This window comes from Saccopteryx bilineata, chromosome 1 (assembly GCF_036850765.1).
Source record: "Saccopteryx bilineata isolate mSacBil1 chromosome 1, mSacBil1_pri_phased_curated, whole genome shotgun sequence".
Classification (NCBI taxonomy): Eukaryota; Metazoa; Chordata; class Mammalia; order Chiroptera; family Emballonuridae; genus Saccopteryx; species Saccopteryx bilineata.
This window is the reverse complement of record NC_089490.1, coordinates 330,860,136-330,884,233: the sequence shown is the minus strand read 5'-3', so window position 1 is coordinate 330,884,233 and position 24,098 is coordinate 330,860,136. Positions and strand designations below refer to the sequence as shown.

At 37.2% G+C, this 24,098-nt stretch overlaps 1 protein-coding gene and 1 pseudogene across 2 annotated transcripts in view; one reads left to right on the top strand and one right to left on the bottom strand.

The window, feature by feature from the left end:
- The window catches only part of NOX4 (NADPH oxidase 4), a 197,179-nt gene extending 173,446 nt beyond the window's left edge, over positions 1–23,733 (bottom strand). Inside the window, exons 1-2 of one of the 2 annotated variants that reach the window (XM_066248545.1) lie at positions 23,608–23,733; positions 22,860–22,955 (exon numbers count right to left, since the gene is read on the bottom strand). In XM_066248545.1, coding sequence (XP_066104642.1) covers positions 22,860–22,955; positions 23,608–23,664 — 153 coding nt within the window. In that variant the 5' untranslated portion in view covers positions 23,665–23,733. The remainder of the gene's footprint in view (positions 1–22,859; positions 22,956–23,607) is intronic. The other variant, XM_066248550.1, reaches the window with a different exon arrangement.
- Positions 6,259–9,475, top strand: LOC136319411 (synaptonemal complex protein 1 pseudogene; annotated as a pseudogene).
- Positions 23,734–24,098: the final 365 nt, after the last annotated feature.

The window sequence follows — 24,098 nt, the reverse complement described above, 5'->3', positions numbered from 1 at the left end:
AGAAATTAAATTTAATGGGATGACATTGTTCAATAGGATTATTAAACATCTCTATAATATTTGAACTTTGATTGTATTGTATGCCTCAAAGTCAAATCATTTTCTGTCATTGTATATTTTGCCTCTTTACTTCCCTCTGCACAACCTCTTCCCCTACAAACACCTCCTCCTGGTATCACTTCACTTTTATCTATGTCCATGAGTCTCATTTTTATATCCCGCCTATGTGTGAAATCATACAGTTCTTAGCTTTTTCTGATTTACTTATTTCACTCCGTATGTTTTCAAATTCCATCCATGTTGTCATGAATGGCAATATATCATTTCTTATAGCAGAGCAGTATCTATTGTATGTATGTACCACTTCTTTATCCAGTCCTCTATCAATGGACACTTTGGTTGTTTCCGTATCTTAGCTACTGTGAATAATGCTGCGATGAACATGGGGGTGCATGTGCCTTTGTGTACCAATATTTTCAAGTTTTTCAGGTAGATATCCAGTAGAGGGATTGCTGGGTCTATTCTGAGTTTTTTGAGGAACCACCATACTATCTTCTATAATTGCTGTATCAGTTTACGTTCCCACCAGCAGTGAATGAGGGTTCCTTTTTCTCCACAACCTCTCCAACACTTGTTATTACTTGTCATGATGATGATAGCCAATCCAGCAGGTGTGAGGTGGTATCTCATTGTAGTTTTGATTTGGAAGTCTCTAATAGCTAGCAAAGATGAGCATCTTTTAATATGTCCTATTAGTTGTTTGCATGTCTTCATGAGAGAAATGTCTGTTCAGCCTCTTCTCATTTTTTAATTGGACTGATTACTTGTTTGCTGTTGAGTTTATGAGTTCTTTATATATTTAGATATTAACTCCTTGTCAGAGTGGTAGTTTGTGAATATCAACTCCAATTTGGTTGGCTCTCTTTTTGTTTTATTGTAGGTTTATTTTGCTGTGCATAAGCTTTTTAGTTTAATATAGTCCAATTCATTTATCTTTGTTTTTCCTTCCCTTGCCTTTGGCATCAAATTCATAAAACACTGTCTACAGCCAAGATCTATAGGTTGAGTATCCATGTTTTATTCTATGTAATTTATTGTTTCAGATCTATATTTAGGTTTTTTGGGGGTTTTTTTTGTATTTTTCTGAAGTTGGAAATGGGGAGGCAGTCAGACAGACTCCCGCATGCACCCGACCAGGATCCACCCAGCATGCCCAACAGGGGGCAATGCTCTGCCCATCTTGGGGCATCACTCTGCCGCAATCAGAGCCATTCTAGTGCCTGAGGCACAGGCCACAGAGCCATCCTCAGCGCCCGGGCAAACTTTGCTCCAATGGAGCCTTGGCTGCAGGAGGGGAAGAGAGAGACAGAGAGAAAGGAGAGGGGGAGGGGTGGAGAAGCAGATGGGCCCTTTTCCTGTGTGCCCTGGCCGGGAATCGAACCCGGGACTCCTGAACGCCAGGCTGATGCTCTACCACTGAGCCAACCGGCCAGGGCCTATATTTAGGTTTTTGATCCATTCTGAATTAATTTTTGTTCATGGGGACGAAGTGTAGTCAGGTTTCATCTAGATTTTTAAACTTCTCTCTTATATTTACTCCATTTCATAGTGTTTTTAAGTTTGAAATTATATTTCTTATTGTCACTTTTACTGTTTATATGACTATTTTTGCTTGAATGGTCAGTGTTATGGGCAATACATAAGAAAGAGCCATATAAATTATAAATACAGAAATTACTACACCTGAGGTACTGGTATTTTGATAAAGACTGCATTGAATCTGTAGACTGCTTTGGGTACTATGGAGATTTTAATGATGTTAGTTCCTCCTATCCATGAGCACAGTTTATCCTTCCATTTATGTATATCTTGTTCAATTTCTTTCTTTAATGTCTTATAGTTTTCCAAGTAGAATAAATTGTGTTAAGTGAAATAAGTCAGGCAGAGAAAAACAAATACCATATAATTTTATGTATATGTAGAATCCAAATAACAAATAAACAGACAAAACAGAAACGAACTCCTAGATACAGAAAATAAACTGATGATTGCCAGACTGGGGTAGCAGAGGAATGAGTAAAAGAGGTGAAGGAATTAAGAAGTACAAATTGGCATTTACAAGATAGTCGTGAGGATATAAAGTATAGCATTCAAAAAGAATCTAGTTAATAATATTTTAATAACTATGTATGGTACCATGTGAGTACTGGATTTATCAGGGTGATCACTTTGTAAGTTATATAAATTCTATTGTAGACTCACTAAGAAAAAAAGAGAAAAAACTCACATAAACAAGATCAGAAATGAAAGAGAAGTTACAGTTAACACTGTAAAATATATAAAGGATCATACAAGAATACTATGAAAGACTACATGCCAAAAAATTCAATAACCGAGAAGAAATGGTCAAGTTCTTAGAAATATATAACCTTCCTACACTGAATCAAGAAAAATTGGAAAATTTAAATAGAACAGTGGAGATAGTGACAGAAGGAGACTTGACCACCTAAGACCCTGAATAGACAAAGCAACCGTGAGGGGGGAAAAAGGCCAAAGGTGTCACACTCCCTGACTTCAAGTTATACTGCAAAGGGATAATAATTCAAAGAGCAAGGTACTGGCAGAAAAAAACAGATATATAGACCAATGAAACAGAATTGATAGCCCAAAAATAAACTCACATGTATACGGGCAAATAATTTTCAACAGAGAAGTAAAAACATATAATCAAGAAAAGACACATATCTATGTAAACACAATAAAAAAATTTTTAATTAAAAAAATGTTTAAAAAATCCATTAGTTCAGTGTAACTGGTAAACTCACAGAAAATGCCAACTATAATGAGTACCTTTCCAGCCTCACTCTTGTTAGTTTTCCTTTGAACTCCACCCTCACGCCATAGTGAACTTTCTTCAGATCCTAAAATACACCAGGCTTCCTTAAATCCCCCAGACCTCATACATTGCTATTCCTTTTATTGATCCTTTAGCCTAAACTTTGTCTGGAAAACATCTGCTTATCTTTTTGCTTTCAGATGTCCATAACTTCAGAGGCATGGCTAAAGGGTAGCAGATGGAGAAGGCTTGGTGAATTGTGGGGCCTTCACGTAAAAGGAGAAAAGAACTCTTCCAAGGAAGACATGGTCTTGGGCCAAGGTGAACCTGCTGTCTGGATAGTGGAACACAGGTTGGATTTCTACCTATGCTAACACCTCAGGTGTGCAGTAAGCAACTTATAGAACTCTTCAAGAAGGCCTTCCCTGAACCCTCAGACCAAGTAGGTCTGCCTGTTCTCTTCTTGAAAGATTTATCTTACTTGTATGATAATTATATGCACAAATGTCTGATTCCAGAGCCCAAGCTCCTAACCATTGTCATATACTGCCCCTTGCTTCGTAAGATCCTCACCTGCTCCAACAGCCATTCTAGAAGGCGGCACTGAGCCCCATATGGAAGGAGCACCTCAGCAGACACTCAACATTCATTGAATTGACTCCAGTAATGTCTAAACATCCATGACCATCCTAGTTTTCTAACTCTAGTCCTGCTTTCAGATTTTTTTGGCTTCATTCCTTGGACCTTGGTCATATATTTAGTCATATACGTAATAAGTACATGTGGGAAGGCCACATGCATGTTCTCTGCTCTCAGGAACTCCCAGCCCAGGGGGCGGGCACCCTTGTGTAGAAGATCACAATTTACCTCAACATCTGGAAGTGAAAAAAGAATTGTAACTTTGTTTCCAATGATTAAGTTCAACTTTTCTCCCTAGCACTTAGCATAGTACGCAAAATAGTAACTACTGAATAAATGTTTGTATGGCTGCAAAAAAAAAAAGGGCTTTGAAAGGAGACAGAAACTAACATTTACTGAACCAGTCATGAGGTCATGTTCCTTAGACATTCAATGTATTTTATTTATTTCCTTATTACTTTTTATTGAATTTATTGAGGTGAACCTGGTTGACAAAATTATACAGGTTTCAGATGCACAATCCCACAACACATCATTTGTACAGTGTATTGTGTGTTCACTACTCCAAGTCAAGTCTCTGTCCTCAATGTATTTTAAACTTCACAATTATAAAAACTATAACAATACCAATTCTACTTTCTAGCTGGGAGAATAGATTCTCAAAATAGCTTACTCAAGTGAGAAATTCTGATACTTGAATTAAGAATGCCTTAAGAACTCAGAAATTTAAGGAGTCCCATGTAGTATACTGAATTAGGAGAAGGAACATTATAACTGGCTAGGGTAAGTCACTAAGACCTGTTAATTTTTTCCTGTCAAAGATTAACTACTTAGAGAAGTTTATTAACTTCATTAGTCCATTCAAGAGAAAATTCATGTCAAGAAGTGAGAGATGAAAGAGAGATTTCGGGTCAATTTGCAGTAGTTAACTCCACTGGCCTACTGTAGTCTCCAAACTACCCTTTTTAGTCCAATTACCAAGGTCTCATTTGCTTTCAAAGCTGAGCATAAGTTCAGATCCTCCTCCCTTTCCTCCAATATCCAATCACTTTGTCTTGTCAATTCTACCCTTTCTTTTTACTCTGCCTTGCCTCTTCCATTCCTTTTGTTGTTGTATCATCCCACCCCAACTTCCTTACTGCAAAAACGTTTTTCTTCTTTCTACTTGGTCTCCCATCTCTTAGATATGAACAACCAGAGCAGTACCAAGTGTGATTGTAACACAGTGGATTAACGATTGGAGTTATTGTCACCTCAGTCTGTAATAGTTAGAATGTAAAAGTTCCTGAATAGTCACTAACACTTCAGTTTTAATATCTGTGACAGACTTCTAATTATATCCTTCATATCTATACTCCTTTTGTGCCATAGTAAAATAGTTTTTAACTGAATGGATGGTTATTCAAAATAAAAAGACGCCTGACCAGGCGGTGGGGCAGTGGATAGAGCATGCGACTGGGATGTGGAAGGACCCAGGTTCGAGACCTCGAGGTTGCCAGCTTGAGCGTGGGCTCATCTGGTGTGAGCAAAAAGCTCACTAGCTTGGACCAAAGGTCGCTGGCTCGAGCGAGGCGTTGCTTGGTCTGCTGAGGGCCCACGGTCAAGGCACATATGGGAAAGCAATCGATGAGCAACTGAGGTGTTGCAACGAAAAACTGACGATTGATGCTTCTCATCTCTTTCCGTTCCTGTCTGTCTGTCCCTGTCTATCCCTCTCTCTGACTCTCGCTCTGTCTCTGAAATAAATAAATAAAAATTAAAAAAATAAAATAAAAAGACTACTTTCCCTGAAAAAAAAGAAAAGAAAAGAAAGTCTCTTCAATAAATGATGCTGGGGAAATTGGAAAGCCACAAGCAAAAGAATGAAACTATTCTATTTGTCACCATACACAAAAGTCAACTCAAAATGAATCAAAGATTTACCTAACTATAAGAACTGAAGCAATAAATTACATAGAAGAAAACACAAGTACTAAACTGATGAACTTTGGCCTGACCAGGCAGTGGCACAGTGGACAGAATGTCGGACTGGGATGCAGAGGACCCAGGTTCGAAGTATGGGCTCATCTGGTTTGAGCAAGGCTCATCAGCTTGAGTTCAAGGTCGCTGGCTTGAGCAAGGGGTCACTCGGTCTGCTGTAGCCCCCTGATCAAGGCACATATGAGAAAGCAATCAATGAACAACTAAGGTGCCACAACAAAGAATTGATTCTTCTCATCTCTCTCCCTTCCTGTCTGTCTTTCCCTATCTGTCCCTCTCTCTGTTTCTCTCTGTCATAAATAAATAAATAAACTTATGGACGCTGGATCAACTTCCAGTCAAGATGGTGGCATAGGTAAATGTACTCTATCCTCCCACAACCACCATAAAGTGGAAATAAATATATATAGCAAGAATTGACTCTAAAAATAAAAATAAGTGATGTCCCTAGAAGAACAGGCAGAATAGAAACAGACTTATAGATACAGAGAAAACTTTGATGGTTGCCAAAAGAGAGGGACTCAGGGGGCTGGCTGAAAAAAGTGAATGGATAAAGTAGCACAAATTGGTCATTACAGAATACTCAGGGGGATATAAAGTACAGCATAGGGAATATAGTCAATAATATTCCCATAACTATGGTGTCAGACACTTGCAAGAATTATCAGTTTGATCATTTAGTAAGCTGCGTAATGTCTAATCACTGGTGTACATCTGCAACTAATATAATAATGTATGTCAACTGTAATTAAAAAAATAAAAAAGATAAAAATATATTTATCCCAAAGAACAAATAAAATTTGTTTGTCCCACCGAGATTGGGTAGCAGTCAGGTGTCTGCGGTGAAACCCCAGACCTCGGGAGGAGAGGCTAATTTTTTCAAGAACTTCAACAAAGAATTTCAACAAATTAAAGATGATACTGCTTTTCCATTTACAATGACTAACCTCTCCAAAAATGACAGAAATACTAATTCAGATGCTGCTTTACAAAAAGTTAACTTTTTGCCCATGCTTGAACAGGTTGATAATTCTGACAGTTGTCACTACCAAGAAGGACTAAAAGACTCTGCTTTTGAGAATTCAGAGCCAATGAGCAGACTATATTCAAAATTGTATAAGGAGGCTGGAAAGATTAAGAAGTGGAAAGTGAATGTAGAATCTGAGCTGAAGCAGAAAGAAAATAAGTTGCAAGAAAACAGAAAGATAATTGAAGCACAGCGGAAAGCCATTCAGGAACTACAGTTTGAAAATGAAAAAGTAAGTTTGAAATTAGAAGAAGGACTTCAAGAAAATAAAGATTTAATAAAAGAGAATAATGCTACAAGGCATTTATGCAATTTACTGAAAGAAACCTGTACCAGATCTACAGAAAAGACAAAGAAATATGAATATGAACGGGAAGAAACTAGGCAAGTTTATATGGATCTAAATAGTAACGTTGAGAAAATGATAATGGCTTTTGAAGAACTTCGTGTGCAAGCTGAGAATTCCAGACTAGAAATGTGTTTTAAATTAAAGGAAGATTATGAAAAAATCCAACACCTTGAAGAAGAATACAAGCAGGAGGTAAATGACAAGGAAAAGCAGGTATCGCTGCTATTGCTCCAAAACACTGAGAAAGAAAATAAAATAAAAGAGTTAACATTGCTGCTAAAGGAATCCAGAGATAAAGTTAATCAATTAGAAGGAAAAATAAAATTACAGAATGAAAACTTAAAGGAATCAAATGAGAAGCAGGATTATCTGACATCAGAACTAGAAGATTGCAAAATGTCCTTGCAAAGAAGTGTGAGTGCTCAAAAGGCTTTAGAGGAAGATTTGCAGATAGCAACAAAAAAAATATACCAGCTCACTGAAGAAAAAGAAGCTCAAATGGAAGAATTTAATAAAGCTAAAGCTGCTCAATTATTTGTGGTTACTGATCTTAATACTACTATCTGCAACTTGAAAGAATTACTGACTACAGAACATCAGAGATTGGAAAAAAGTGAAGATCAATTGAAAATACTTACCATGGAGCTTCAGGAGAAATCAAGTGAACTGGAAGAGATGACTAAGCTTAAAAATAACCAAGAAGTAGAACTTGAAGAATTGAAGAAAACCTTAGCAGAAAACCAAAAGCTTTTAGATGAAAAGAAACACTTGGAGAAGATTGTTGAAGGATTAAAAGGAACAGAGCAAGAACTAACTGAACTTCTCCAAACCAGACAGGCAGAAAACCAAAAGCTTTTAGATGAAAAGAAACACTTGGAGAAGATTGTTGAAGGATTAAAAGGAACAGAGCAAGAACTAACTGAACTTCTCCAAACCAGACAGGAAAAAGTACATGATTTGGAAACACAATTAACTGCCATTGTGACAAGTGAACAGCAGTATTCAAAACAGGTTACAGAACTGAAAACTGAGCTTGAAAATGAGAAGCTTAAGAATACTGAACTAACTGCAAGCTACAACAGGCTTTCACTGGAGAACAAAGAACTAGTCCAAGAAACAAGTGAAATGAACTTAGAACTCAATAAACAGCAAGAAGATATTAATAATAACAAAAAGGAAGAAAAGAGGATGTTGAAACAAATAGAAAATCTAGAAGAAACAGAAACACAATTAAGGAATGAGCTGGAATCTGTGAGAGAAGAACTAAAGCAGAAAGAAAATGAAGTTAAATGCACATTGGACAAGAGTGAGGAAAATGTTCGAAACATTGAATGTGAAGTATTAAAAAAAGATAAACAGATGAAGATGTTAGAAAACAAGTGTAACAATTTAAAGAAACAAGTTGAAAATAAAATCAAGACTATTGAAGAACTCCAACAGGAGAATAAGGCCTTAAAAAAAAAGGGTACAGCGGAAAGCAAGCAACTGGATGTTTATGAGATAAAGGTCAGTAAATTAGAGTTAGAACTAGAAGGTGCAAAACAAAATTTTAAAGAAATGTCTGACAGCTATCAAAAAGAAATTGAGGATAAAAAGGTATCAGAAGAAAATCTTTTGGGAGAGGTTGAGAAAGCAAAAGTAATAGCTGATGATGCTGTAAGATTACAGAAAGAAATTGATCTACGATGTCAACATAAAATAGCTGAAATGGTTGCACTTATGGAAAAACATAAGCATCAGTATGATAAAATCATTGAAGAAAGAGACTCAGAATTAGGACTTTGTAAGAACAGAGAACAAGAACAATCATCAATGAAAGCATCTTTGGAGATTGAATTATCCAACCTCAAAAATGAACTTTCATCTACTAGGAAACAACTTGAAATAGAAAGAGAAGAAAAAGAAAACCTCAAAAGAGAGGCAGAAGAAAACACAGTTACTCTCAAAGAAAAAAGTGACAAGAAAACACAGACATCTTTTTTGGAAACACTTGAAACTAGTTTTTGGAAATTTGATTCTAAAGCAGCTCCTTTACAAAATATATCTCAAAACTTTACATCAGCTGATCACGGCAAATCCAAAAATAAAAAAGACTACTTGTGGACATCTGCCAAAAGTACTTTATCTACACCACTACCAAAGGCATATACTGTGAAGACACCAACAAAATTAAAAACGCAACAAAGAGAAAACAAGAATGTACCCATTGAAGAAAATACTAAAAAGAGAAAAATGGTCTTTGAGTTTGATATTAATTCAGATAGTTCAGAATCTACTGATCTTTTGAGCATGGTTACTGAGGAAGAGACATTGAAAAACCTAAGCAAGAATAATCATTCAACAACTTCTCATTTTTGTGTCAGAACACCAGAAAAGACCCCTTCATCTCTAACAACCTCTGGATCTGCACGGAAGTTTGGAGCTATGAGGAAAATGCGGGATGACCGTTGGGCTGTAATTGCTAAAGTAGATAGGAAAAAAAAGCTAAAGGAAGCAGAAAGTCTATTTGTATAATTTAAGCAAACCAATGTGATTCAGGATGCTAATAAATAAAATTTAAAGTTAATTTTTTCTCACTTTATAATGAGTCAAACTTTTCTGAAATTGAGTCTTTTTGATATTTGCATAAATTGTTTCTTTATATTTTATATTTTGTTCTAAAAGTGAAATAACCACATATTATCTGAAAGCTTATAATTGTATTTGGAAAATTAGATGATTGTATTTTGTTTTTACTTTTTCTTGTATTCATGAAAACTGTTTTGACTTAAGTTTTCAAATTGTAAAGTTAGCCGTTGAACTCTAGGAACAAATTAAGATTTACTCTTAGTTCTTTACTATTAAAATATTTTGGATGCTTCCAAAAAAAAAAAAAAAAGAACAAATAAAATAAAATTGTAAAGAAAAATAATTTAAGAATAAACATATGGACCATGGTCTTAGAGAGAATTTTATGAATTTGGTCTCAAAGTCATGAGAATTAAAACCAAAAATAAACAATGAAAGTATATCAGTCAGTGGTAAAACATCAGCCCGCTATGTGGAAGTCCTGGGTTTATTTCCCAGTCAGAACATACAGGAGAAGTAACCATCTGCCTCTCCCCCACTTTCCCCCTTTTTCTCTCTCTCTCTTCCCCTCCCATAGCCATAGCTCAATTGGTTCTAGCAAGTTGGCCTGGTGCTGAGGATGACTCCATGGCCTTTCTCACCTCAGGCACAACAGAGCAATGGCCCCAGATGAGCAGAGCATTGCCTAGTAGGGGGCTTGCTGAGTGGGTCCTGGTTGAGGTACATGCAGGAGTCTGTCTCCCCACCTCCCCGCTTCTCACTTAATAAAAAAAAAAAACACTTTTGTTTTTACAGAGGGGACTCACTGCTAATTTCCTATAAAATTAGTCTTCTCAAATGTACCTCAATCTTTGGTTTGCCTGACAAAAATGTTTTAAAAGGCCAACAAATTTTGAGCTAAAATTTGAAAACCAATGTTAAATAAAAGCAAATTAATTGCGACCTTAAATATTTTTGAAATTATAATTAGAAAAAAATATGTAGTATCATTTGCAAAATATCTTTTTTTTTTCCACAGAGACAGAGAGAGGGACAGATAGGGACAGACAGGAATGGAGAGAGATGAAAAGCATCAATCATTAGTTTCTCGTTGCGACACCTTTAGTTGTTCATTGATTGCTTTCTCATATGTGCCTTGACCATGGGGCTTCAGCAGACCAAGTAACCCCTTGCTCAAGCCAGCGACCTTGGGTCCAAGCTGGTGAGCTTTGCTCAAACCAGATGAGCCCGCGCTCAAGCTGGTGACCTCGGGATCTCGAACCTGGGTCCTCTGCATCCCAGTCTGATGCTCTATCTACTGTGCCACCGCCTGGTCAGACTGCAAAATATCTTTTTAGATTCTTCAAAATTAGGAATGAACTCTCTTAGTTACTGAAAACTTTTAGTCATTAGCAAACATTAACAAATAGATTTCAACATAACAGTCTTAACTTCAACAACATTTACCAAAAGAAATGAGTCTAGCATTATCACAAATTTGTTTATTATGACTCTGTATTAGAAGTGAGAGTAGTGATGATAGCCATTCTGAAAGATGTGAAGTTACATATCATTGTTGCTTTAATTTTCATTTCTCTGACAATTATTAACATTGAGCATATCAATTTGGATACTATCCCTTTAATACCTGTTACAGTAGCTATCATCAAAAAATCCTCAAACAACAAGTTAAAAAGTTAAAAATAGAACTGCCAATGACTTAATTATTCTACTTCTGAGTATATATTATATGTGAAGAAACCGGAAACACTAATTCAAAAGAATGTATACATCCCTTTGTTCATTGCAGCGTTATGCAGAAAAGCCTAGCTTTGGAAACAACCCAAACAGATAAAAGAGAAGATAAAAAAGTTGTGCTACAAAAATACATTGGGATATCACTCGACCACAAAAAAAGAATAAAATCTTACCATTTGTAATGACACGGATCGACCTGGAGGGCATCACGCTAAGTGAAGTAAGTCACACAGAGAAAGACAAATACCATATGATTTCACTTATAACGTGGAATCTAAACCAGTGGGTTACAACCGCCAGTCTGAGGACCAGTGCCGGTCCCCCAGAAATTTTATGCTGGTTCACAAAAGAGTTAACCAACCAGATGTTACAACTGGCAGCTGGAAACCAATAATCTAGAGAACAAAATAAGTAAATAAACAATATTGAAACAGACTCACAGACACAGAGAACAGACTGACAGTTGCCAGAGGGGAAGGGGGCTGGGTGAACTGGGTGAAAAAGGTGCCAGGATTAAGAAGTACAAAATCTAATGTAAAGTACAACATAGGGAATATAGCTAACAATGTCGTAATAACTTTTATTGTGCCAGAGGGGTAAGGTAAGTATCAGGGGGAATATTTTGTATATAATTAAGCAGTATGCTGTATACCTGAAACTAATACAAAACAATATTGAATGTAAATTATAATTGAAAATAAATAAAAAGAAAAGTAACATATTTTGAGATGCTCCCACTCATTTTTTTCCTCATCTTATTTACTCCTCTTCTTTTAGACAAAATCTTGTAAGACAAAAATAAAGCGAAACTATGCAATATTGACATTTTATAAGTCAAAATGTTTCAATATTGAAATTTTCTTGTAGTTCAATTTAATAATATAATTCTCAATTTAAAATAGAGAAAACTAAGGCTTTGACAATTTCAATAATTACTTAAATATATAGTTGTTAAGCCCTGGCCAGATAGCTTATTTGGTTAGAGTATCTACCCAAAGTGTAGAGGTTTCCAGTTCGATCCCCGGTCAGGAAACATACAGGAGCAGACCAATGTTCCTGTTTCTCTCTCCCTCCTTCTCCTTTTCTCTCTAAAATCAATCAATATATAATTTTGTTTATTGATTTTTTTATTTATTCATTTTAGAGAGGAGAGAGAGAGAGACAGAGAGGAGAGAGAGACAGGGGGGAGGAGCTGGAAGCATCAACTCCCATATGTGCCTTGACCAGGCAAGCCCAGGGTTTCGAACCGGCGACCTCAGCATTTCCAGGTCGATGCTTTATCCACTGCGCCATCACAGGTCAGGCCTATTTATTGATTTTTAGAGAGAGAGAGAGAGAGAAGGGGGAGGAGCAGGAAGCATCAACTCCCATATGTGCCTTGACCAGGCAAGCCCAAGGTTTCGAACCGGCAACCTCAGTGTTCCAGGTCGACGCTTTATCCCACTGCACCATCACAGGTCAGGCAATCAATATATAATTTTAAAAAGATACATTCATTAAGAAGTAAAGCTAATATTTCAACTCAGAAGCATTTTAAATTTATGTTTTTAGAGAGAGAGGAAGGAAGAGAGAGACAGAACATTGATCCATTAAGTCATTTTGTCTACAAAATTTATGTTCTTTTCACTACAATATAATGTTGCCATTGACAAGCTGGAATTTTTATAATTACTATATTTGAAATTTAAGCTAATAATTACTCCATACTTAGGAAAGGACAATAGGAAACCTTTGGTTTTAACTAGAACTAGACTGAATGTTATTCAAGTCTTTAACAAGTTACATTTCATATTCTAAAATCTGTGGTTTAAACAAAACACACTTTCTTCTTTAATCATAGCACATTCAAGCTTTAAAACCAGTACAAGTCTAAGATATGTTTTCTTCAGGCAAACCAAAACTAAGGAAGCCTTCAAGATCCATTATGACCCACGAAACTAAACTCTTCCAGATTTTTATTCAAATAATTCTTTCTCTCTTACGTTTTAAAAAAATGTACAAGTTCAAAAGAGCTGAAAAATTCAGTGATGGGTTCTACAAAGGACAAGCCAAAGCCCAACCCCCAGAAAAATTCCATAGTAGGCAACAAATGTAATACAGAGAATATCAAACAGCAAATGCCATTTGTCAAGTAGAACTTTTATGTTGAAATTCTACATTCTTGTGGTCTAATATGAGACATTGGTATCCAATTGGAATCCATTAATATAGAACACCGATGATATTTGCTGGGTTTTCTCTTTAGATAGTCTGAGCTATTGAGAAAAAAAAAGAAAAGGAATATGTATCTTCACCTTTATTTGAATAACTAAAATCACTTTATAAATGTGGTTTTGGGTCCAATCTTTTCAAACTAAGAGAATTAACAAAACTCAAAGGCCCAAAGTAACTTATCAAAAATAACCTGGCCAAGGAAAATTAGTGCAAAGTAAAAGCATGCATCACCCTCATCTGTACTCTCAATAGTGGTTCTTACTTCCTGTTCTGGAACTGGCTCTTCTTAGGGCACCTTCACCCACCTTGAAGTCATGTTCCCATAGGAGACGGGGTGACAGGGAATTTACTCAAGATAAGATGGTAATTGAAAAGCATGTAAAAGAGTATATTGGGGGGAAAGAAATTAACAAAGAGAACCAAAATGATAGCATGGAAAAAAGAATAAAAGAAGCTTGTTTGGATCCACTTCAGATCCTTCCAACGGACCTGAGCTTCCCAGACTACATTGAACAAAATGACCTGCAATTTGTAATCAGCGGTACGAATATCCTATCATAGAGAAAAAAAATATAGTCTGAAAGGCTTTTACCACAGATAATTTCATTATTTATCTTAGTGTCAAAGCACCTACTTTTTTTAAAAAAATCTCAGATATACAAAGTGCTTTTACTTTGTGGCTATCACTCATCTCTTCTTGCCTCAAACTTTATCAGACCTCTAATATTCTTGATGTGTTTGGAGACTTTTAACAATCTCCAAATCCAGCCTGACCAGGCAGTGGCACAGCGGATAGAGCATTGGCCTGGGACACTGAGGACACAGGTTTGAAACCCCAAGGATGCCGGCTTAAGTATGGGGTCACTGGCTTAAGCACAGGCTCACCATCTTGAGCACAGGGTTGTCAGCTTGAGTGTGGCATCATAGACTTGACCCCATGGTCACTGACTTGAGCCCAAAGGTCACTGACTTGAAACCCAAGGTCTCTGGCTTGAGCAAGGAGTCACTGGCTTGCCTGGAGCCCCCCAGTCAAGGCACATATGAGAAAGCAAACAATGAACAACTAAGGTGCCGCAAGTATAAATGAATGCTTCTCATCTCTCTTACCTTCCTGTCTGTCCCTATCTGTCTGTCTGTCTCTCTCTCCCTTAAAAATAATCTCCAAACCCAGGAAAACCATTAAAATATTCATTTTCCCCCCACAGAATATGTATTGGATTTATTTATCCAGATAGGAGTCACTGCCAAACTCAACTTTCCTATTTCTAAAATGTAAATAAATTCTATTGATCATGAAAGGTTTATCTTGTCCTTTATCTACTTTTTCTTTAGTCTGATTACTAAAATACAACAGAAACTAACTCTTCACAAGAGTAACTTTTTAACACACTGTTTGACTTTTATCACATTACAAAATTGCATTAAGACATGGAAACTAAAAGATGAAGTAGATTCACTTCCACCCCAGTCATTTACCTTCATATTAAGATCCCACTCTTGGCCCTGGCCACTTGGCTCAGTGGTAGAGAATCAGCCTGGCATGTGGAAGTCCTGGGTTTGATTCCTGGTCGGGGCACACAGGAGAAACCTATCTGTTTCTCCACCCTTCCCCCTCTCCATTCTATCTCTCTCTTTCCCTCCCGCAGCCAAGGGTCCAGCTCTATTGGAGCAAAGTTGGCCCGGGCGCTGAGGATGGCTCCACGGATTCCACCTCAGGTGCTGAGGATGGCTCCGGTTGCAGCAGAGCAATGCCCCAGATGGGCAGAGCATCGCCACCTGGTGGGCTTGCTGGATGGATCCCAGTCAAGTGCATGCAGGAGTCTGTCAGTCTGCCTCCCCGCTTCTCACTTAAGAAAAACATAAAAAAATAAAATAAAATGAAAAGGTCTCATTCTTAGTTCATGCCTTAGTAAAATTATTAGTTACAACATGTCACAGGCCCTAAAGATCCCACTTAAGTAGTCAACACTGTAAATGTAAAGCATATTGGATGCTAAGAGCAATATAACACTTTTCTGTCATGACGACAAAATCTTCTCATTCCTTTGTACAAACCGTCCTTACTCCTAGATGAACTCTAATATGGTACCATGGCTGGTGCCTTAACGCCTGGGAAGAGTGAACAGGAGACAAACAATCTGTGATAACCTTTTTCCCTTTTCTTTTTTTGTTTTTTAACATCTGTGATGCCTTTGGTTCTTCAAAGCAGTTCCGTATCCATTAAGTTCTCTAATCCTCAGCACAGTTCTCTGAGATAAGAAGGATAGTTTCACCGTGTTTTATCGGGTGCAGAACAGTTAAGTGAATTGTATATGGCTATAAAGGATTAGAAAATGGGAAGGAAAAAGAAAAGCTAACATTTTTGGAACTCTTATTATAGAATGGGCTTTATGGTAGGAACCTTAATCATGAGAAAGTTACTTATATTTTCTGTGCTTTCATTTTTCTCTTGTGTAATAGAACCTACCTTGTAGATAAAATAAGGTGCTGACACTAAATGTATACAAAATTTAACATAACATCTGGCCCATGAGAACATTTCAATGAATGTTGACTTTAATTATTAGTTTCTTTCAATTTTCTTAAACTTTCACTAAAATCTTGTGAGATATGCATTATTTCTCTTATCTGTAGAAGAATCCAAGGTTTTATAAAGACTAATAAATAAATGCGATGCATCCTACATCAAGCTGAAGTTCCACCCAGCACTTATAACCAAGTTGTCATAAGTTTTGTGCCAACAACAAGTAGTAGCAGATAGCCTTCCTATGTCCAGAAGAATAGGGAGGCAGCCAGAGGTCAACCAAAGGAAAGAATGTTGCCCTGCCTTAATACCATCTGCTAAACAGTAGGTTCCTTCTATCTTTATATATCTCTAAATTCCTTTTAATATTTTTACTTATAAATACAAATAATTTATAATATTACTATTTAGTACTATTAATAGTATTAATGACATTAAAACCAAATAATAATTCTTAATATTTACAATCACAGTTATTTTTTGCTAAGTGCATATGCCCCAAGTGCTAAGCATTTCATCTGCATTTTATTCATGTAATCTTCACAACTGACACAAGAGGAAGGTTTAAGCATGACTTTATAGATGATTTAAACTTAAGCTCAGAGAAGTAATTTGTCACAATCACAAAGGGAGGTAAATGCCTGAACCAAGATTCAAATTCCCACGTAGTTCCAAAGCCCAGGTTCTTGTCAAAAAAAGGAATTAGAGTTGTTTGATTTTCCTCCCCAGGATTACCTAGGCACTTGAAAAATCAATTTTATGATCAATGCAATGCTTAGCATGATTAACTAGAAAAACTGACTGGAGTTAGACCTACCATCCACTTTGAGCTTTTCAGTGAGTCTATACAGAAGGCATTTAACTATACCAAGCTGATCTGTCAAATGAGATCAATGAACTAGAACAATGCCCAAAGTCCCTATAACATTCTGCAGCTCAGCAGACTCCTCTCTCCTAGACCGGGTGTTCCTCAGGAGAAAGCAAACAACATAGAGCCTCCACAACTGTGAGGAAATAAATTTCTGTTATTTGAGCCACCCAGTTGGTAGTACTTTGTATGGAAGCCCAAGCATATTAATGGAATAGGTATCAAGATACCTACTAATTGTAGAAGTCTGCCTCAAGTTTAAGACTAAGAAAAGAGAACCATTGTGCACTGTCGGTGGGACTGCAAATTGGTGCCGTCACTATGGAAAACAGGAGACTGACTGCTCAAAAAATTAAAAATAAAGTGAGATTATAAAAGGACAGAGCAAAGAACTGTGTCTGCCACAGTGTATGGGATTAATAAATTATAATAGTTATTAGGTTGAACCTGATGAAATGGCTGATACTTGAATATTTTTGTTTCTATCACTTGGCAATTCTATATGGCTTACCCTAATGTTCATGTTGCATAGAGGCAGAGAGCACAATGATTAAGAATATAAATTCTAGAACCAGGATGTTTGGACGAGAGTCCTACCTCTGCCACTCACTAGCAAATTAGGAAACTTCTCTAATTCAGTTTCTTAGCCGCAAAATTAGAAGTATCTACTCCATAGGATGGATGAAAAGATAAAATAAATTAATCCAGGCAAAACTCTTATATTAATGCCTAAAACTTAGTCCTCAATGAATGTAATCTGTTTTTGATATTATGAATAATGAAATGAAGAAAGTACATTTGAAAATCTCTAAAGTTAATTCCAACACCCACTTCTATGCTGTTTCAGATGATATTGGTAAAAGAGAATTATACAGTGGCCATTTATGTGTATAAAACAAAGAGATTAAACATGAAGTGTTAAAATATTGTGAAATCAGAAATTATTTAAATAAAATTGCTCATAATTTTCTAACAATTTGTGATATAAGTCTAAAACAACTATAATGCTAAAAATATGTTATCACAGGGATAAACCAATAATTTTCCTTAACTTCTTAAATTACTAAACATCTTTAAATATCATTTCATGTAAGATGAAAAACTAGAAGCCTATTAAGTATGAAGTTTAATATGTTCTTGCATAGGTTATAAAATTATTTATTATAATAGGCTAAATATTGGACTGACAGAACCAATAGACCAGAATGGTAACAAACCCACTGATTCAGTGGGTGATAGAGAACATATCATTTCAACCTCATTTTTCTGTTTGGGAACATAAGGAAGAAATCTAAGTAAGTCAAAGGATTCCTCTAAATCTAAAATTCCATGAGTACCTATCAGAAACAGATTAGGAAAATAATGATTGCATCAAGTAATATAACCCATTCCACTTGTCAATAAATTGGAAGTAAATTGTTTTCAAATAGCAGAATGTTAAAAATAAATGAAAACAAAAAATACACCTAGTTAAAAATATCCCAATTGAAACTACAGGATCATGTGGAAAAAAAGGAAAAGGTTAATGATCAAGCCTTCTCTGAAATTGACAGAAGGCATATATTCCTTCTCAGCAGAATTAAAGCTGCCTAAGCCAGCAGTGAAAATAATACTGACTCAAAAACCCTACGCCAAGCATGGCCAACATATGGCCCATGGGCCGGATCCGGCCCGTGTAATGAGTTTATGGGGCCCATGATTAAATTTTTAATATTCTCCGCTACTTTAAAATCTCAGCTATTCAGAAGTAGAAGTGTCTTTGATTATAGGAAATTGAGATATTTAAGAAGATAGTGATACGCGGAAAAGAATTCCGCATGTGACTAATCTAGGGTTAACTTCCAATAATTGGCCGAATGGAATCGTGATACTTCTTTATTTTTTAAAAAAATTCCATTATAAAGATTTACAACTTTTGTACTCGTCTGTACTTGATGTGAACTGTTTGACATTTAGCGGCAATGTGAAATCCACATTCTTTTAAGTGGAGTTTGACAGTGTGCACCCAAGGTCAAACAATTCGTTATTTTTGTGGTCAAGTGTGCTGAATCAAGTGGCATTGTAGCATAGACAATGGCTGCAGTTGATAACTGAAAACGTGTCCAGGCTGTTTGTAAAAAGAAATAATTGTTTTATTTGCGACATAACCCTTTCAAGCTCATTCTATTAATTAAATATTGTTTCAACTGATTGTGATACAGTTTGGATATTTATACGGTATGTAAATATATTTTTATTAAAATAATATTGTATATTAAAATTTTTTTCACTCACATTTAATCATAAACAAATTACATAATAAAATTTTGTTTACTTAAGTCGTTTTTGTATTTAACATTTTTTAATTTTAATATTTTGACCGGCCTGTGAAATAAATTTTATTTCTAATTTGGCCCGGGGGCAAAATCTGTTGGCCACACCTCCCCTACACCCATTCATCCAAAGACTTTAATCTCTCACCTTAAGAAACTTATATGAGTCTGACCAGGCAGTGATGCAGTGAATAGAGCGTCGAACTGGGATGCCAAGGACCCAGATTCGAGACCCCGCGGTCGCCAGCTTGAGCATGGGCTCATCTGGTTTGAGCAAAGCTCACCAGCTTGGACCCAAGGTTACTGCTTGAGCAAGGGGTTACTTGGTCTGCTGAAGGCCTCCAGTCAAGGCACATATGAGAAAGCAATCAGTGAACAACTAAGGTGTCACAACAAAAAACTAAGGATTGATGCTTCTCATCTCTCTCTGTTCCTGTCTGTCCCTATCTATCCCTCTCTCTGACTCTCTCTCTCTCTCTGTCTCTGTTAAAAAAAAAAAAAAAAAATGACATCAGACTTTTGTCTCTGAAATATGTTACGATATTACACTGAAGATTCTTGAAAGGGTAAACTATTAATATTTCTAAATCACTTAAAAAATAATGATTGACCAAAGAAAGATCATCAATGTGAAATCAGAGAAAAAAAAAGAAAAAACTCAAAGCTCACAACATTCTTCCAATTAACATAGATATCTCAATAAAAGTTTAAAAAAAGAAAGAAAAAGATTTTCATGATCATGTAGCAAATCTAAAATAATAACTGTAAAACAGAGCAAAAAGAATTACATTCTCATCATGTTATAATAAGTATAAGTAGGCTAAACTTGAACAGTCCATATACATGTGTTAATTTGGGGGGAAAGATATAAAACCAAGACACATTGAATCTGGTACCATAAAACTCATTCTCTTCTCAAAATAAAATGTTTATATCAATTAAATTATATCCATTAATTATTAAAATATCATAAATACAATTCAAATAGGTAAACATGAATATGAATGTTTCTATAAATAGCATTCTCAGCTAACTGCTCTGACATTTCAAAAAATGTAAGAAATTAAATTTCTCAGTATTGATCACAGCACATTAGTATTTTCCATTAAAGTACAAGCGACTGCATTTTACTTTATAATAAATATTATAAAGTAAATATAATATATCAAAATAAATAAATATTTATTTTGAAAATAAATAAATCAAAAAAATTTCATCTTATATAATCAATGGGGCCCTGGCTGGTTGGCTTAGGGGTAGAGAGTTGGCTGGGCATGTGGATGTCCCAGGTTCAATTCCCAATCAGGGCACACAGGAAAAGCAACCATCTGCCCCTCTACCCCTCACCCTCCCAAAACCATGGCTCAACTGATTCGAGTGCATCAACCCGGCCACTGAGGATTGCTCCATGGAGCCTCCACCTCAGGTGCTAAAAATAGCTCAGTTGCAAGCATGTCCCCAGATGGGCAGAGCATCAGCTCCAGACAAGGGTTGCTGGGTGGATCCCGGTCAGGGTGTATGTGGGAGTCTGTCTCTCTATCTCCCTTCCTCTCTCTTGGAAAAAGAAAAAAAAGAGTAATCAATAGAGTCTTTTATTTAAAAAGTAATGTTACCTCAATAAGTTTAATTTTTAAAATAGTTATGGGAAGATGGAGGAAGTTATTTTTTAGTTTGTTTCTCTGGATGTTGTTTTGGCTTTTCTCAAAAGGTATTTTTTCTCTCTTAGAAAATTTAAGATCCCAATATTCATGGCATGTCATAATTAAACATTTCCTAGAAGTACAAAGTCTGAGTCAGACATTAACTCAAGCATAACCAGCCATGACCATGCTGCCTCCAGGTCTGGATCAGGCCAGTCTGACAAAGAACAACCATGATGAAAACTCCTACTAAGACATAGTAATCCCAACATTTTTATCCTCCATCATTTAAAATCTTCTTTTACCTGTCAGTTCTTTTGCAACTATTTTAATCCTTAATTTTGGTGTGAGAATAGTCACCTAGCTCACTAGTAATAAAAATGGACACTTAAGGTCTGAAAAATTAAATACTTTAACCTTCATTCTCAAAGGTTCCCACCACCAAATTAGGGAGAAGTCAGAGGTATTTTCATAGTTACATGGCAGTAATTAGAGCCCACAACTTCCCCTCCAATATCAGCTCTTATTTGGGAGAGGCAGAGCAAGAGAATTAACCATATTCTGATGTCTTTATATTGTACTGATTGGTGGCTAGCTGTTTGCTTTAAAGCAGAATAAGTGCATATGACCATGAAGGTGGGAATATCTTCCTCCACAGTCTACACTTGTGCTGTTCAAAATGATGGCCACTAGCCACACATGCCTACGGAGCATGTAAAATGTGTGTAGAGCCACCAAGAAACTAAATATTTAATTTTATTAATTTAGTTAAAGTAAAATTTAAAAGCTGATACTTATTTGTGTTATTGGGAAAGCTTTAACTATGTTTGGAACAATTTGGGTATGTGAATCCACTATATCATCTGTAAAAGTTCATAAAATCTAAGCATAGGTTAAGTATTTCTGATGAAAATTTATTTATTGATTTTTTAGAGAGAGAGGAATGAGAGAGAGAGAGAGAGAGAGAGAGAAGGGGGAGGAGCAGGAAGCATCAACTCCCATATGTGCCTTGACCAGGCAAGCCCAAGGTTTCGAACCGGCAACCTCAGTGTTCCAGGTCGACACTTTATCCCACTGCGCCACCACAGGTCAGGCCTTTTCTGATGAAAATTAAGTGACTGAGTTGTGATCTGCGTAAGTGTGAAACACATGCTATATTTCAAATAGGCAAAAAATAACGTAAAATATCTCATTAATTTTTTAAAAATATTGGCCACATGTTGACTAATCTGTTATAATACTTTGGATATATTACTTTAAATAAAATATATTATTAAATTAATGCCAATGGCATCTTCTTACTTTTTAATGTACAACAGGGAAATTTTAAATGACTTATATCTCATATAAAATATTTCTATTGGGAAGCACTAATAAATAGTAATAATACTAACCAGTGGCACGAGTATCTGAACTGGGCCAGTGAAGTGGTTTAGAAAGTCTGTGTAGTATGAGATAAAAGCAACAGGCCAGGAGACATTGCATTCAGGTCTAACTCTAACACTGACCATCCAAAGGGACTGAGCAAGTCATTCAGCTTCCTTAGCCAGTATTTGCCCATGTGTAAAATGGGAAGGATAGTTACCTGGCTTAAAAATATTGTAAAGTGCCCTGTGTATCTTCAGTTTAAATAGACTACTGAATAAATAGGTTTTTTTAAATAGAAAGTAGAGATTTCAGACAATTAGAAAGAATTAGCTGCTTCTCAATGTCAGTTATGAATACAGATCAGATGCCCAGTTTTTGAGAACTGGCAGTAAAGGGAAGCTGTAGAAATCCTCTGGAGAAGCTTACAGGCAGGCTGAAGTCTTGATTAGTGAAAACCAAAAGCCTGTCATCCATGGGTCCTCCTGGTGAAGCAGAAGCTTCAGGGCAATTTGCAGTTGACAAGAAGTAACAGCTTTTCTCAGGCACTGAGAAAAGCCTGGTCTATTTTATCCATTTCACCCCAGCAGATACTATCTTCAGTTCTTAAAAGAGTCAATCATTTTAACCCAGACAAGTATAAATGATAAATCAAGAAAACTTGACCGCTTCGGAGAATAGCAAATATTTCATAGTGAATAACCAATGTTTCTTTGATGAATGGAAGAACTGACCAAGGAACTGTAGCAATGTTTCCCCACATTAAAAGCATTCCACCAGGTCACCCAACTCCCACTTACCCCCAACATCTGGTGGAGGTAGTGATACTCTGGCCCTTGGTTATACAGCAGGAAGGATTTCCAGAAAAGTAAGACGTTCAGGGAGAGCCAAACAAGCTAAATCATACAAAAGGAGAGAGAAAACAAAAATTAACTATAAACATTACCTGATGCATGGAAACCTTAAGTACATTCCTTGGGCACAATACTTTCAATGGAACCTCAATTAGTAACTGAAGAAAGCGATGTCAATTAACCAACAAGCTGAAAACCACTCAAAGAAAAACAAACCTGACCTCACTCAGACCCTGAACCTAAGATAAGCATTTGGGTTGTCAACAGGTCTTCTGAATGATCTGCAGACATCCCCAGCTGTACAAAATGGGACTAAGAAATCAGTGACATCACCATGTCCCAAATGTTGTATATTGTTAAAATATATCATCAAGCAGAAGCAATCTGGGAAAAGAGCAGAGAAGGGAAGATGTTTAAAGGGTTAAGAAAAAGCGGTGTTCATTAAAGTGATCCCTTCTCCCTTCCTCCACATCCGCTCTCCCATCTGTGTGTAGGGAAGTTCTCATGCATTTGGAGGAAGGGTAAGATCGTTATTATCTCCAGGTATTAACAGCAAGAAGTTTTATTAGTTGAGAATGTTCGAATTAGAGGCAAAACTTCCACTTCCAGCTTCCCACCCGCGCACGCTCAGAGAATGAATCAAAATCGCTTCACAAGAGACAAAACGCGGGGAGAGCCTTGCCCGCCATCCTACCAGGCAGAGGTGTTTAACCCCTTCGTTGGCCAGCCAGCTCCTCCAGGACACAGCCATGCCGCCGGACCCGCCGCGCCGCGCTCGCCGCCGGCCGGCCCGACAAGGAGCGGCGGCCCCGGGGGCAGCGGTTACAGTAGCGCGGGCGGGGGCGGGCCAGGACGGGGGCGGGCGGTGGTCAAAGCCTGAGTGGAAGCCCGGAGGGCGGCGCAGCGCCAGCCCGGGCGGGGTCTACGCCCCGGAGCCTGGTCTTCCGGGCGCGGCGGCTGCGGCCCGCGCCGGGTCTGCGCTGCGTGCGTGCGGGCGGGCGGCCCCGGCCCGACCCCGGCCCCGAGCTCCGAGGGCGCGCTCCCCCGGGCCGCGGCCCGAGCTGCGCGGGGCTGCAGCGCGCCAGCCCCTTTGTCTGGGGCGAGCCTGTTGTTGTGGCTGCCGCGGTTCAGGATGTCCTGGGCTGGGAACTGGGAGGCGGCCCGCGGCACAGCCTGCCCAGCTCC